This window comes from Pan troglodytes, chromosome 7 (genome assembly GCF_028858775.2).
Source record: "Pan troglodytes isolate AG18354 chromosome 7, NHGRI_mPanTro3-v2.0_pri, whole genome shotgun sequence".
In the NCBI taxonomy this organism is placed as follows: Eukaryota; Metazoa; Chordata; class Mammalia; order Primates; family Hominidae; genus Pan; species Pan troglodytes.
In genome coordinates, this window is record NC_072405.2 from 62,596,240 (window position 1) to 62,611,007 (window position 14,768).

The 14,768-nt window shown below is 42.1% G+C and overlaps 1 protein-coding gene across 3 annotated transcripts in view; it reads right to left on the reverse strand.

Moving 5' to 3' along the window:
• Positions 1-13,331, reverse strand: part of TCEA1 (transcription elongation factor A1) — a 56,166-nt gene extending 42,835 nt beyond the window's left edge. Inside the window, exons 1-2 of one of the 3 annotated variants that reach the window (XM_528135.8) lie at positions 12,911-13,331; positions 1,529-1,591 (exon numbers count right to left, since the gene is read on the reverse strand). In XM_528135.8, the coding sequence (XP_528135.2) occupies positions 1,529-1,591; positions 12,911-12,973 (126 nt within the window). In that variant the 5' untranslated portion in view covers positions 12,974-13,331. Of the gene's footprint in view, positions 1-1,528; positions 1,592-12,377; positions 12,853-12,910 lie in introns of those variants that run through there. The other 2 variants (XM_016959482.3, XM_001151569.7) reach the window with 2 other exon arrangements.
• Positions 13,332-14,768: the final 1,437 nt, after the last annotated feature.

Genomic DNA, 14,768 nt, shown 5'->3' on the forward strand with positions numbered 1-14,768 from the left:
CAGTGGCGCAATCTCAGCTCACTGCAACCTCCACTTCTTGGGTTCAACTGATTCTCGTGCCTCAGCCTCCTAAATAGCTGGGACTACAGGTATGCACCACCACACCTGGCTAATTTTTGTATTTTTAGTAGTGATGGTGTTTTACCATGTTGGCCAGGCTGGTCTTGAACTCCTGGCCTCAGGTGATCCACCCGCCTCAGCCTCCCAAAGTGCTGGGATTACAGGCATGAGCACCTGGCCCAGAATGGCTACTATTAAAAAGACAAAAAAAAAAAACAGATGCTGGTGAAGGTGCAGAAAAAAGGGAACTCATACACTGTTAATGGGAATGTAAATTAGCACAGCCACTGTATAAAACAGTATGGAGATTTCTCAAGAACTAAAAATTAAAGTACCATATGATCCAGCAATCCCACTACCAAATATTTATCCAAAGGAAATCAGTTTAACAAAGGGGTATCTGCACCCCTCATGTTTACTGCAGCACTATTCACAATAGCCAAGATATGGAATCAACCTAAGTGCCCATCAATGAATAACTGGATAAAGAAAATTTAATGTATATACACAATGAAATACCATCAGTTATAAAAAAGAATGAAATCATCTATTTGCAGAAACACGGACGGAACTGAAGTTATGTTAACTGAAATAAGCCAGGCAGAGAAAGACAAATACCACGTTCTCACTCCTATGTGAGAGCTAAAACAGTGAGCCTCACAAAGATAGAAAGCAGAGTGATGGATACCAGAGACTGGGAAGGGTGCGTAAGTGAGGCAAGGGAATGAAGACAGGTTTGTTCATGGGTACGAACATACAGTTAGATAGAAGGAATAAGTTCTAAAGCTCCACAGCAGAGTAGGGTCACTATAGTTAACAAAACATTATATATTTCAAAATAGCAAGAAGAGAGGGCTTGAAATGCTCCCAACACAGAGAAATGATAAATACTGAAGGTGAGGGATACCCTAAATAACCTGACTTCATCATTATACATTCTATGCATGTAACCAAATATTACATATACCCCCTTAAACATCTATAAATATTATCAATAAAGAATAAGACTTCAGTAATAAATCTGTGTAATGTCTACTAGACATCAACTGTGTACATGCTTGACTGGTGCTAAAAAAAAAAAAAAAAAAAAGGGAGAGGAGCGACACCTTGCCATCCTCACCCTGAAGCTAGCTTCATGCTGGCAGCAGCTATCAATAATAGATCAAGAAAGGGAAATCTTAGGAGACCAAATCAGGGCCAAGAATCCAACTTCCTCTCACAGTGAGATTTCACTGCTACTGCCAACTTTAGAGATTCAGGTTTTATTCTCCCTAAGAAAGGCGACATTGCTCTATAATGGCAACTTAGTAGATTATTGATTTATATTGCCATCTTTAAAAAAAAAATAGCAGTCAGTAATGGTTTACACCATTATCAAGACAGTACAAAAACATATTGGTACTGAAGATGTTTTGGTATTTTATGACGACTACCTATTAAAAAAACTTTGATGCATAAAAGCACATACCTGCAGTAATTCCAGGGTCATAGGAATATTCTTAAGCTCCTTTAGCAAATCCAATGCTCCAGCCTATAAAATAAAATAATTTCATATTGAATTCCCAAGATGGTAAAACAGGGACTAGCCAGAAATAAGGTTCATGGGAGAATCACAGAAAACACCTAGAGAGGAATAAAATCAGATAAGGAGCAACAGCACCACCTATAGCTTACAGCCAAATATTACAATTTGATATTAATTTAATCATCATATTTCATCTAATCGAATATATTCACATTCTATTTCATTTAGTCTAATGTTTACTTAATGTACTATATCTGGATAAATCATTTCTTTGTATACCATCAATAAAGAAAAAACGATTAAGCTATGATACAGTGTTTTATTATAACTTTTTTTTTTTTTTAAGACAGAGTCTCACTCTGTTGCCCAGGTTGGAGTGCAGTGGTGTGATCTCGGCTCACTGCAACCTTTGCCTCCCCTCCTGGGTTCAAGCGATTCTCCTGCCTCAGCCTCCTGAGTAGGTGAGATTACAGCCACACACCACCACGCTGGGCTAATTTTTGTATTTTTAGTAGAGATGGGGGCCAAGCTGGTCTCAAACTTCTGATCTCAGGTAATCTGCCTGCCTTGGCCTCCCAAAGTGCTGGGATTACAGGCGTGAGCCACCATGCCTGACATTATAACTTATTTCTACTTTTGCTTATTGAAAGAATTATTTTAGAGTTGAAGTTTTTACCACGTCACCTTTTACATATGTAAAAACATACATATAAGTAAAACAAAATTGGCTGTTACTAAAAGTACTTCACATTCAGAACTTTTTGACTCAGATTCAACAGTATCTGTTTTTACCCCACAAAGAGCTGTTTAAGAACACAAGTTACAAAGCATTTCATAGAAGAATCCACAAAAAAGCTACTGCCGTGAGCTCTCGGGCTGGCTTTGTAGTAGTGTGCACAGCTGCTTTTCACCTCCAATGCTCTTCACAGTCATTTGGTTCCTCAGGATTCAAAGAGAGAAAGAAATCCTCTCTCAGATTTCCTTCCAAGCCAATGACACTCATTCCACAAGTTCTGATGCTAGGTTTAGCATTCTGCCTGTGAAAGAACATTACAATGGCCATCTGGCCAATGATATGTGTACCTATCCTGCTTTCTAAAATGTTTAAGTATGAAAACAGGCACCCTACAAATCAATGAAATACACGCTATCCCCCCCAAAAAACAGAAAGAACTACAGCACGTCCCTCATTCAACACGCCAAAGGAAAAAGCGAGCAAAGACTCTCATAGTATCACTTTATTTCTTAGATATAAAATCAAGCAAAGGCTTCTAGTCATGTAATTTTTCATTTAAAGGTGACAGACATTAGGCTTGGCCTTCCAGAATAAAACCATTAGCTTTTATTCTGGTAACAAGGAGTTACATCATTTCAATTCAACCCAATACCTCATAAATAAAAATTTAAGTTCAACAGAAATTATGACACGTTATTATAAGTAATGTTTAATTATTTGCTGTTTAAAGATCTCTCCTAATCTTAAAATTCTATAAATTCTTCCTATTTAGTCATCTAGAAACAGTAAAACATTAAAGTTGTCGGAAAAGAAATCTAACACTGACTTAAAACGTATTATTAAACAAGCATTTCTACAGGTATGACATTGTTGTGAGTAAAGGAAGTCTTCAATCCCTTATCTGCAAATTTCCAGACCAAAAACCTTTGAAAAGCAAAAGATTTCTAGATTTCTCATAGGTAAACTCATCTGGCAGCTAAACCTAACCACAACACATGTAAAGCTATTTGTGCTCTATTTATGCCACGTAATGTGACTATTACAACTGACTATAGAAATGTTAAGGCCGGGCGCAGTGGCTCACACCAGTAATCCCAACACTTTGGGAGGCCGAGGTGGATGGATCACGAGGTCAGGAGTTCAAGACCAGCCTAACCAAGATAGTGAAACCCTGTCTCTACTAAAAATACAAAAATTAGCTGGGCGTGGTGGCGGGTGCCTGTAATCCCAGCTACTCAGGAGACTGAGGCAGAGAACTGCTTGAACCCAGGAAGTGGAGGTTGCAGTGAGCCGAGATCGCGCCACTGCACTCCAGCCTGGGCGACAGAGCGAGACTCCGTCTCGAAAAAACAAAAAACAAAACAAAAAAAAAGAAATGTTAATGTCTGGTTGCTGAAGTGCCCAAATCCTGCTGGGGGTATTATGTAATATATGACGTATATACCAAATTATCTTTATCAAATCTGAAAAATCTCGAATTACCAAATATATCAGACCCTAAGGGTTTTGATTAACAAACTCTAGAAGTCTGGACAACACAGCATGACCCCCTCTCTACAAAAAATAAAAATAAAAAATTAGCTGGCCATAGTGCCTGTAGTCCTAGCTACTCCAGAAGCTGAGGCGGGAGGACTGCTCGAGCCCAGAAGCTTGAGATTACATGAACCATGATCGTGCCACGGCAGTCTAGCCTGTGTGGACACAGTGAGACTCCATTTCTAAAATAAAAATTAAAAAACGACGACGACAAAAAAAAAAAAAAAAGATTGTGGGCCTGTATTCTCCATTTACCATTGACATTTTTCTTCTATCCACATTTCCAGGATTTCTGATCCACTTCTGACCAAGAATCTCTTAATAAGGGTAAAGAATCACACTTCTAGAAGTTCCTTAAAAAGCAGGGTTTCCTAAGTATTAAGTTGATTCCTCCAACATATCAGCAATGAGACATACGGTTTAAATTGTTTTCCAAGTAGAGGCACTATATTTGCATTAATTTTGTTACTTTCCTTTTCTGCTCAGCTCTCTGGTGAGGCCATGGTTGGAATAAAAAGCTAAAAGTAACACTCACGGAATAAAACTATGACCTTTCTGAAAACTGCACTGTGTTCCAACTAATTCAAATAAATATTTCACTGAAGGGTCTTTAAGAAATAACTATGGGCTGGGCACGGTGGCTTACGCATGTGGCTCACGCCTGTAATCCTAGCACTCTGGGAGACCGAGGTGGGAGGATCAACCTGAGCTCAGGAGTTCGAGACCAGCCTGGCCAACATGGTGAAACTCCATCTCTACTAAAAATACAAAAATTAGCCAGGCGTGGTGGTGGGCACCTGTAATCCCACAGCTACTCAGGAGGCTGAGGCAGGAGAATCACTTGAACCCAGGAGGCGGAGGTTGCAGTGAGCCGCGAGATCGTCCCACTGCACTCCAACCTGGACGACAGAGCAAAACTCCATCTCAAAAAAAAAAAAAACAGACAAACAAAAAGAAATAACTATGATGATCTGAATGAGTGAAATGCAAAACAGATAATCATACATTAATTCGGTGATGACAAACTTTGAGTGCTGCTATGTGCTTGGCATTGTTAAATACTTCACATAGATTTAATTCCACCTTCACCATAAACCCTATAGAAGCAGGTATTATCTCCATTTTACAGATGAGGAAATATGTCAAGAAACTTGCACAAGGTCCTATGATTACTAACTAGAAAAGGTAAGATCTACTCCAGTAATGTCAAATGTACCAAGCTCTACTGTACTGGGGATACAGCAGTGAGCAAGACTGAAACCCTTTCTGACATCAGGGAATTTTAAAACAAACAGAAATCTTTAATCATCTATTTCAAACCCTTAACTACACACACAAAAAAGAAACTTAAACCCAGAAAAGAAAAGTGACTTGCCCAAGGTCATACTGACGGGTAGTAAGGTCATGAACTAGTCGCCTGACCCTTATACTGCTGCCCTTTCCCCAGCAGTGCACCAGTGGCAGCACTCCTTTGTGAACTCAGATGACTAGTATCACCAAACAAGAAGCTGCATTTTAGCCTTCCCCAAGCATCACCTAGCTCTAAATGTCAAGCCTAGGCCAGGCACAATGGCTCAGCCTGTAATCCCAGCACTCTGGGAGGCCTAAGGCAGGAGGATCACTTGAGCCCAGGGGTTCAAGACCAGCCTGGATAACAGAATGACATCCCACCTCTATTTAAAAAAAACAAAAAACAAAAAAAGAAAAGAAAAGAATACATGTCCAAGTCTATGAGATTGTAGCATCTCCTATAGATGATGCAACAGAAAGAAAGACTCGTCTTTAATTTCCAGAGCCAAATTTAGTTCACACTACTGGCTGAAAGATAAACTACAGCTATCACACTATTTTATTACATTGTTGGTGCTCCTATCTGGTAACAGAAAACAAGTGATTTTCTAAACCATGATACTTGTACTATGTGTTCAGTATACTCAAGACCATGTAGGATACGAACATCCCTCTCCTCAAGGAGATGTAAAAAGGAGGGAGTAATAGGGATTTATAGTTAAGAATATGGTGTACATATATGACAGATTTAGATTCAAATCCATGCTCTGACATTTGCTAACTATAAGATCTGGGTAATGTTATTTGTCCTTTTCAAGCTTCAGCTTCTTTATACGTAGGTGAGCATAACACACCAACCTTGAGGGTAGTTAAAACAGCCAAATGAGGCAACATTACACAGATAAAGTATCAAAATAGAGGGTCTGACACATAGCATGGTTGATGAGGAGTACAAAAATATACAAATAATTACTTATTTCTACCATAACAATAATCTCCAGGGGCCATAAGCCAGCATTTTCAGTGATCATATTTAAGCTCAATCAAGTAAAACAGTTACTTCTTCTATAATAATGTCTTCTTCATAGGCATTATTATAAGATTTCAAGGTTAAAGAATTAAGATATTATCCTTTTTTTTTTTTTTTTTTTTGAGACAGTCTCACTGTGTCACCCAGGCTGGAGTGCAGTGGTGTGATCTCAGTTCGCTGCAACCTCTACCTCCTGGGTTCAAGCGATTATCCTGCCTCAGCCTCCCAAGCAGCTGGGACTACAGGCGCCCACCACCACGCCCAACTAATTTTTGTATTTTCAGTAGAGATGGGGTTTCACTATGTTAGCCAGGCTGGTCTTGAACTCCTGACCTCGTGATCTGCCCACCTCAGCCTCCCAAAGTGCTGGGATTACAGGTGTGACCCACCATGCCTGGCCCATTATCTATTTTCTTAAACAATGAATTATAGATATTTGAGTTGTAGCTCAATAACATCACTATAAAGCTAGGACTTATGATATTACTATGTCATCTCAAATTTGCAGTTAAACTACACCAAAAGCACCAGCAACAAAAGAAAAATATATATAAATTCATCTTCATCAAAATTAGAATATTTTATACTTCAAAGGCCACAACCAAGAGCAGACAGACAACCCACAGAATGGGAGACAGTATCAGCATATCTAACAAGGTTCTAGTATTCAGAATATAAAGAACTCTTACAACTCAATAATAAAAACACAACCCAATTTAAAAATGGACTAATCCAATTTGTACTCCAGCCTGGGCAACATAGCCAGACCCTGACTCTTTTCTAAAAAATGGGCAAAGGATCTGAATAGACATTTATTTCTCCAGAGAAGATATGCAAATGGCCACAAAGCAATGAAAAGATGCTGAACATTGTTAATCACAAGGGACATGCAAATCAAACCCACAATGAAATACCACTTTACACCCACTAGGAAGGCTATAATCAAGACAAATGATATTGGTGAAACTGGAATCCTCATACACTGCTAGTTGGAATGTAAAATGGTGCAGCCACATTGGAAAGGTCTGGCAGTTCCTCAAAAGGTTAAACATAGTTACTGTATGACCCAGTAATTATTCACCCAACAGAAATGAAAACATATGTCGCCGGGCGCGGTGGCTCACACCTGGAATCCCAGCACTTTAGGAGGCCGAGGCGGGCAGATCACGAAGTCAGGAGATCGAGACCATCCTGGCTAATACAGTGAAACCCAGTCTCTACTAAAAATACAATACCCGGGCGTGGTGCTGGGTGCCTGTAGCCCCAGCTACTCGGGAGGCTGAGGCAGGAGAATGGTGGGAACCCGGGAGGTGGAGCTTACAGTGAGCCAAGATCACGCCACTGCACTCCAGCCTGGGTGACAGAGCGAGACACTTGTACAGGAATGTTTTTAACAGTATTATTCACAACAGCCAAAAAGCTGAAACAGCCCAAATGTCCACCAAATGATGAATGAATAAGCAAATCGTGGTTGGGTGCAGTGGCTCACATCTGTACTCCCAGCACTTTGGGAGGCTGAAGCGGGTAGATCACCTGAGATCAGGAGTTCTAGACCAGCCTGGCTGACATGGTGAAACCCTGTCTCTACTAAAAATACAAAAATCAGGCCAGGCGGTGTGGCTCACGCGTGGAAAACCCAGCACTTTGGGAGGCCAAGACAGGCGGATTATGAGGTCAGGAGTTTGAGACCGGCCTGGCCAATATGGTGAAACCCCATCTCTACTAAAAATACAAAAATTAGCCAGGCGTGGTGGTGCGCGCCTATAGTCCCAGCTACTCGGGAGGCTGAGACAGGAGAACTGCTTGAACCTCGGAGGCAGAGGTTGCAGTGAGCCGAGATCGCGCCACTGCACTCCAGTCTGAGCGACAGAGCAAGATGAGACTCCGTCTCAAAAAAAAAAAAAAAAGACTATACTAAGCAAAAGAGGCCAGTTACAAAAGACAACATACTGTATAATTTCACTGACAGAAAATTTCCAGATTTGGCAAACACACAGACAGAAAGTATATTAGTGGCTGTCAGAGGCGTGTGAGAAATTGGTGGGGGCAAATGAGGGCTGAATGAGGAGTGACTGCTTAATAGGTACAGGGTTTCTTTTTGGAGTGATGAAAATGTTCTAAAATTATACAGTAGTAATAGTTGCACAAACCTGTAAATACACTAAAAGCCACCAAATTAACAGTTGACCCTCAAATAACATGGGTTTAAACTGCACAGATTCACCTGAGAATTTTCTTTCACCTCTGCAACCCTAGATGACAAAACCAACTCTTCCTTTCTCCTCAGCTTATTCAATGTGAAGACAAGGAGGATGAAGACCTTTATGACGACCCATTTCCACTTCATGAACAGTAAACATATTTTCTCTCCTTTATTTCTTTTCTTTTCTTTTTTGAGACATTGTCTTGCTCTGTCACCCGGGCTAAGTGCCTATAATCCCAACATTTTGGGAGGCCAAGGCAGGCAGATCACTTGAGTTCAGGAGTTCTAGATCAGCCTGGGCAATATGGTGAAACCCCATCTCTATAAAAAATACCCAAAAAAGGCTGGGCTCAGTGGCTCACGTCTGTAATCCCAGCAATTTGGGAGGCCGAGGCAGGTGAATCACTTGAGGTCAGGATGTGGAGACCAGCCTGAGAAAAATGGTAAAATCCCATCTCTACTAAAAATACAAAATTAGTTGGGTGTGGTGGCATGCACTTGTAGTCCCAGCTACTCGGGAAGCTGAGGTGGGAGAGGTGCTTAAACCCAGGAGGCGGAGGTTGCAGTGAGCCAAGATCATGCCACCACACTCCAGCCTGAGTGACATGACTGCATGAGTTATACTACTACAAAAGTTATACTACTTGACTGCATGCAGGTAGGGAGGGGGGATAGTGTGAGCACCACAACCCTTGCATTGTTCAAGAGTCAACTACACTTTAAGAATGAATTTAATTCTATTTCTCAATAAAGCTGTTATTAAAAATTGTATAGTCATTCTAAATTTTGAATTATGCTAATTAATCTAACTCTGATATAGATATCAAAGTTTTGTTGCAGTTGTTATTTTAACTGAGGTACTTGGAAATGTAAATCAATATTTCAGGTATCCCAGCTCCTACGAAATTCTAACATCTAATTTCAATTTCTCTCCCTGCAATTTAATTCCACTCAACCTTGAGCCTTCAATGAAATAAATAAATAAACCTCAGCACTACCCACAAAATCTCTCCATGAACTTCAAAACTTTATGTCCTTGCCTCACTCCTCCTTCTATAATCTAAATGAATCCTTTACAAAGAAAGGCAACCTCAGATTGTTTTTTAGGCCTTATTACATCCTTTAGGCCCACAATCCTACACTAGAAGCATTTTATATTCACTTAATCCTTACTAAATTATCTCCAGTTTACCATGACGAAAAACATTTTAGTGATGACAAAGAACTTGCCTAAAATCACACAGCTAAAGTTCAGAAAAGTTCAGAAAAGCCAGGATTTGAACCCACATTAGCAGTCAGACTTGGTTACTGACATCGAATCAAAGTGACAAGAAAAAAGCTTAAGCAGAAAACAGCTAATACCTAAAAATTTCGAACTACTTTCTGTGGTTCACTGTGGCTTGGTCATGTGCACTTGAGATCAAGTACACATGTGGGACAACATCTTGGGTAGAACTAGGGTCAGGATATTGATCTAGGTAACTAGGGAAACACACCTGCCCCAAAACAGCAAGTTCATACTCTTACTTCCTGATTTTGTATTCACTTAATTGTATCCATGCATGGTTCAAGAGCAGATGCAAGGGTCTTCTAGAGAGACACTGTAGCTTAAGAGAGGAGTACTAGCTTCGGAGCAAAACAGATTTAGATTCACATCTTCACTTGGCCATTCACTAGCTATTTGGCTTAAGACTATTCTAAATACTTAGCATCCTCATTTTCAGAATGAGGATAATACTCATCTTGCAAAGTTGCCTGAGGAATAAATGGGATAAGGTGGGTAAGTATTTAGCAGAATACCTGGCTCAGAGTAATAGCTCAATAAATGGTAAGCTGTTTTTAGTTAAGTGTGACACCTATGGTTTTAGTAAAACAAAATTATTCAGGTAAAGCAGCAGTATGTTAAAGTATTTTTTTAAATGATATCTAAATTTGCACTTAAATTTGTCAATTCTGATGACAACTATTACTCTTCAAAGTTAACTTTTTCAGGCTGGGCGCAGTTTGCACCACTGCACTCCAGCCTGGGTAACAGAGTGACACTGTCTCAAAAAAAAAAAAAAAAAGTTAACTTTTTCATAATATAAAACATTAAAAAAGCTGAGAGAAAAATCTGAAAACTATAGAAAAAAAGAGAAACACATATACCATAATTCTACAACCCCTAAAACACATTTTGTTGAATTACTGAACACTTAAAAAGCCATCTGTAGGCTGATGATGCAGTTGGGGAAAAGAGGAGTGTCATTCTGACCATTTCTCTTTCTCTGTATTTCATCAGCCTGTTTGAATTTCCAGAGGACAGGCAGGGAAAATGCTGGGGAAAACAAAAGTACAAGAGCCAGTCAGTTTTACCTTTCTTTTTGGGAGGCAAGTTTTCATACTGGAAAAGTTTTGAACTACCTGAAAACTTAGATTTGAGAAGAAAACTTAGATTTGAGGATTATTTGTGGAGTTTATTCTCATTCTCTTCCAGACTCATTACAAAAGATCTGAAAATTTGTTGACGATTTGAGAACTGCAGATAAATATGAACTTATCTTCTCCACACCTGCCCACTAAAAAATTACTTAGAAACATTATTACAAGGAAAGAAACAAAATCAAGCAAACATCTAATGCATTAGATGATTAAAGGATACATATTACAGCCTAAGTTGGAGAGAACATTACCCAACAATGGCTTTTTTTCCCTGGGAGCTTCTACTGTGCAAGTCTGGGGATCTCCAGACCAGAGAAAAATTGTCCAGTTTAAACAAAATAACGAAAATGTTCCGATAACCTATCAAATAACCAGAATTTGAAGTGGGAAATGAAGGGCCATATCAATGGGGAGGAAAAATGGCACTGGTAATATCTAGAACAGAAAATAAACAGGAAATACTTTAAAAGGCCAAAATTTGCAAATACAGATTAACAGGGTATGAAATGAAATACGAGGCAATGCACCTGTTAAAGGAAAAAGGGGAACAGAGGATGTTTGAAGTCTTACGTATTTAGTGTTAACATTAATTCCTGATCTAGCTGTCATGTGGAAAGCATGCTGTCCAGAAGAAAACCTGGGTCCTGGCTTATTCCAAACTACACAGTACTTAATTTAAGTAGTAGTACTTAATCTCTCTCAGTGTCTTAATCTGTAAAATGGATACCCTTTATGTACTCACAGCTCTGTGTGAGTCACAAAAGAATTTTGAACAGATGCTTTTTAACTCCAAAGTGCTGTACAAATCAGAGCATCCCTTTTCTCTTCACATTAGTTTGACATGGAATTTACTTTATAGATGGAAGAAAAATTATTTCAGGTACACTGATGATGAAAATGTGCCGAACGTGGTTAAACAAATTTAGGTGAGGACAATTATATAAGTTTACCTGAGAGGCCAGGCGCGGTGGCCTCACGCATGTAATCCCAGCACTTTGGGAGGCCGAGGTGGGCGGATCACCTGAGGTCAGGAGTTCGAGACCAGCCTGGTTAAGATGGTGAAACCCCGTTTCTACTAAAAATACAAAAAAATAGCCAGGCGTGGTGGCGCACGTCTGTAATCCCAGCTACTCGGGAGGCTGAGGCAGGAGAATCACTTGAACCCGAGAGGCGGAGATTGCAGTGAGCCGAGATCAAGCCATTGCACTCCAGCTTGTGCAACAAGAGTTAAACTCCGTCTCGAAAAAATATGTTTAGCTGAGAACAGATGAGTCTGAAGCAAGGGACTGAAAGTGCCACACAAATGGGCAAGCTGTAGAAACTGGTCGTATGAGGATTTCTTACAAACCACAAAAGCATATGCTTACATAAATATTCATCAATAACAAGAAAATGCCACCAGTATTAACTGTAAACCACTTAGAAAATACCCAACAATATAATTTGTCCAAATCCCTCTACCAGCATTCCGGTGAGTGTGCGTGCTTTAGTCCTAATTCTTCTGTACATTACGACAGGACAAAACCCGCTTTTTATAAAACGTTTAGCAACTCGCCAAGAAACTGGCACACTTTACCTTTTTAATCGCTAAGCAAACATGTAGCACAGTTGAGATAACCAGGCGGACGTTCAGCCCTCTTCAAAAATAAGACACAGAAGTTTTACATTTTACCAGCCCGATATCTAATACCGATCACAAGCCTCTATTTGATGCTCTTTCTAGATGTTGGCCACGGATCACGGAAGACTCCATTCTTTCAAGTTCTGAGGACTTTCTACGCTTCAATTCCTAAGCTAAATTGCCAAGGCTTTACTAGCACGAAAGTTTAAAGTCAACGGAGAGCGTGCCCTAATCCCTAAATCGATTAGGTTTATTACGCGGCACCAGAGAGCAGGGACTGGAAATACAAGAGCGAGCGCGTCCTAACGCGGGTGGCCGCGGGACCCGACGCCCCGGGCCCGGACACCCTCCCCGGGGACGCGGGCGCGGCGGGCCCGGCTCCCAGACGGGAGGCTGCAAGGGGAGGGGAGGGAGAAGGGGGGGGCGGCCCCCTCGGGCCGGACCGCGGCCCGGCCTCCCTCCCGGCCCGCGCCGCTCGCCGCGCTCACCGCGTTCTTCTTCTGCACCATCTTGTCCATCTTCTTGGCAAAGCGGACCACTTCGTCCTCCATGGCTCCGGCAGGTCTTCTCCGCGCCCACCCCACTGGCAAGGGGAAGTGGGCGAAGCTGGAGCGGAAGACACAGCAGGAGAGACCCCCGGCGCGCGGCAACCCCCACCACCGCAGGCCCGGGCCTAAGCCCCCTTCCTCACGAACTAAGCCCGCGGCGGCGGCGGCGGCTCCGGCTCCGCCTCCGGCTCCTCCTCCCCAGGCAGCGACAATCGAACACCGCGCGCGACGTGCAGGCGCTACCAATTGACTGCAGATCGCTGGTGAGGGGCGAGCCCATGTTCCCGCCAGGCGGGCGTCGGGCTAGTGGGCAGGCGTGGCTTCCGGCTAGAGGGTCGTGGAAGGCGCCCGGTTTTGCTGCGCGTTCACCTCCGGTCCCGCCCCCTCACGGGGCGGGTTTTCGGCCCCCTGTTGCATCGGGACATCCCGGAGTTTTAGAACTCGCGGAGGCCCAAGTATCTCGAAACGGGGGCAGATACCGAGCATGGAACTTTGGCAGGTTTTAAAGTCTGTGGGAAGCCAAGCACTTTCTCCATAGGAGACTGCTACGGGGAAAAATGGAACCCGCGTCCTCTAAATTAGGTTACGGAGTTACTCGTTTTAAGAGTTCCTTTTTTTTTGAGACGGAGCCTCGCTCTGTCGCCAGGCTGGAGTACAGTGGCGCGATCTCGGCTCACTGCAACCTCCTCCCCCCGGGTTCAAGCGATTCTCCTGCTTTAGCTTCCCGAGTAGCTGGGACTACAGGCGCCCGCCACCACGCCCTGCTAATTTTTTGTATTTTTAGTAGAGACAGGGTTTCACCATGTTGGCCAGGATGGTTTTGATCTCTTGACCTAGTGATCTGCCCGCCTCGGCCTCCCAAAGTGCTGGGATTACAGACCTGAGCCACTGCACCCGGCTAAGCGTTCCTTTTTAAAAAAAAAAAAATCGGCCGGGCGCGGTGGCTCATGCCTGTAATCCCAGCACTTTGGGAGGCCGAGGCGGGCGGATCACCTGAGGTGAGGAGTTCGAGACCAGCCTGACCAACATGGAGAAACATCGTCACTACTAAAAATACAAAATTAGCCGGGCGTCGTGGCCTGTGATCCCAGCCACTCGGGAGGCTGAGGCAGGAGAATCGCTTGAACCCGGGAGGCGGAAGTTGCGGTGAGCCGAGACTGCCATTGCACTCTAGCCTGGGCGACAAGAGCGAAACTCCGTCTCAAAAAAAATAAAAAATAAATAAAGGTGAAATCGTGAGCTCCTGGAGTACTAAGAACCAGTCTTGGGCATGGCATTTTGAATAGTTGAAGAACAGTTGACGGAAACCTTCTGGTCAGAAATTACACAAGGCATCCCACCAGCTTCTGAGGATCAGAGAGGAAGGTGAATTAAGTGGTGACAGGGTTCATAGTGGAGAATGCAGGCTCCTCCAAAAAGTCTTTCCCAACTTAAACCCTTCACTACCAACTCATGCTATTTGCAGGTATAACTCCCACACCACGTAACTATCATTCATCAAAATACACCGCCTAATAATGTTCTTTCTATACTGAGATGACAGATTTTTCCTGGTTATGACTCACTCATTTGGGGGAGAAGTATTGGGATCGTTTCCCTATTTTGTTTCATTTTTAAATTATCTTTTTATTATTGATTTCCAGCTTAAATTGTAGTATTTGTTGAGATTTATTTTGTCAATTTTTTTTTTTTTTTTTTTTTTTTTTGAGACGGAGTTTTGCTCTTATTGACCAGGCTGGAGTGCAGTGGTGCCATCTCGGCTGGCTCACTGCAACCTCCACCTCCCGGGTTCAAGCGA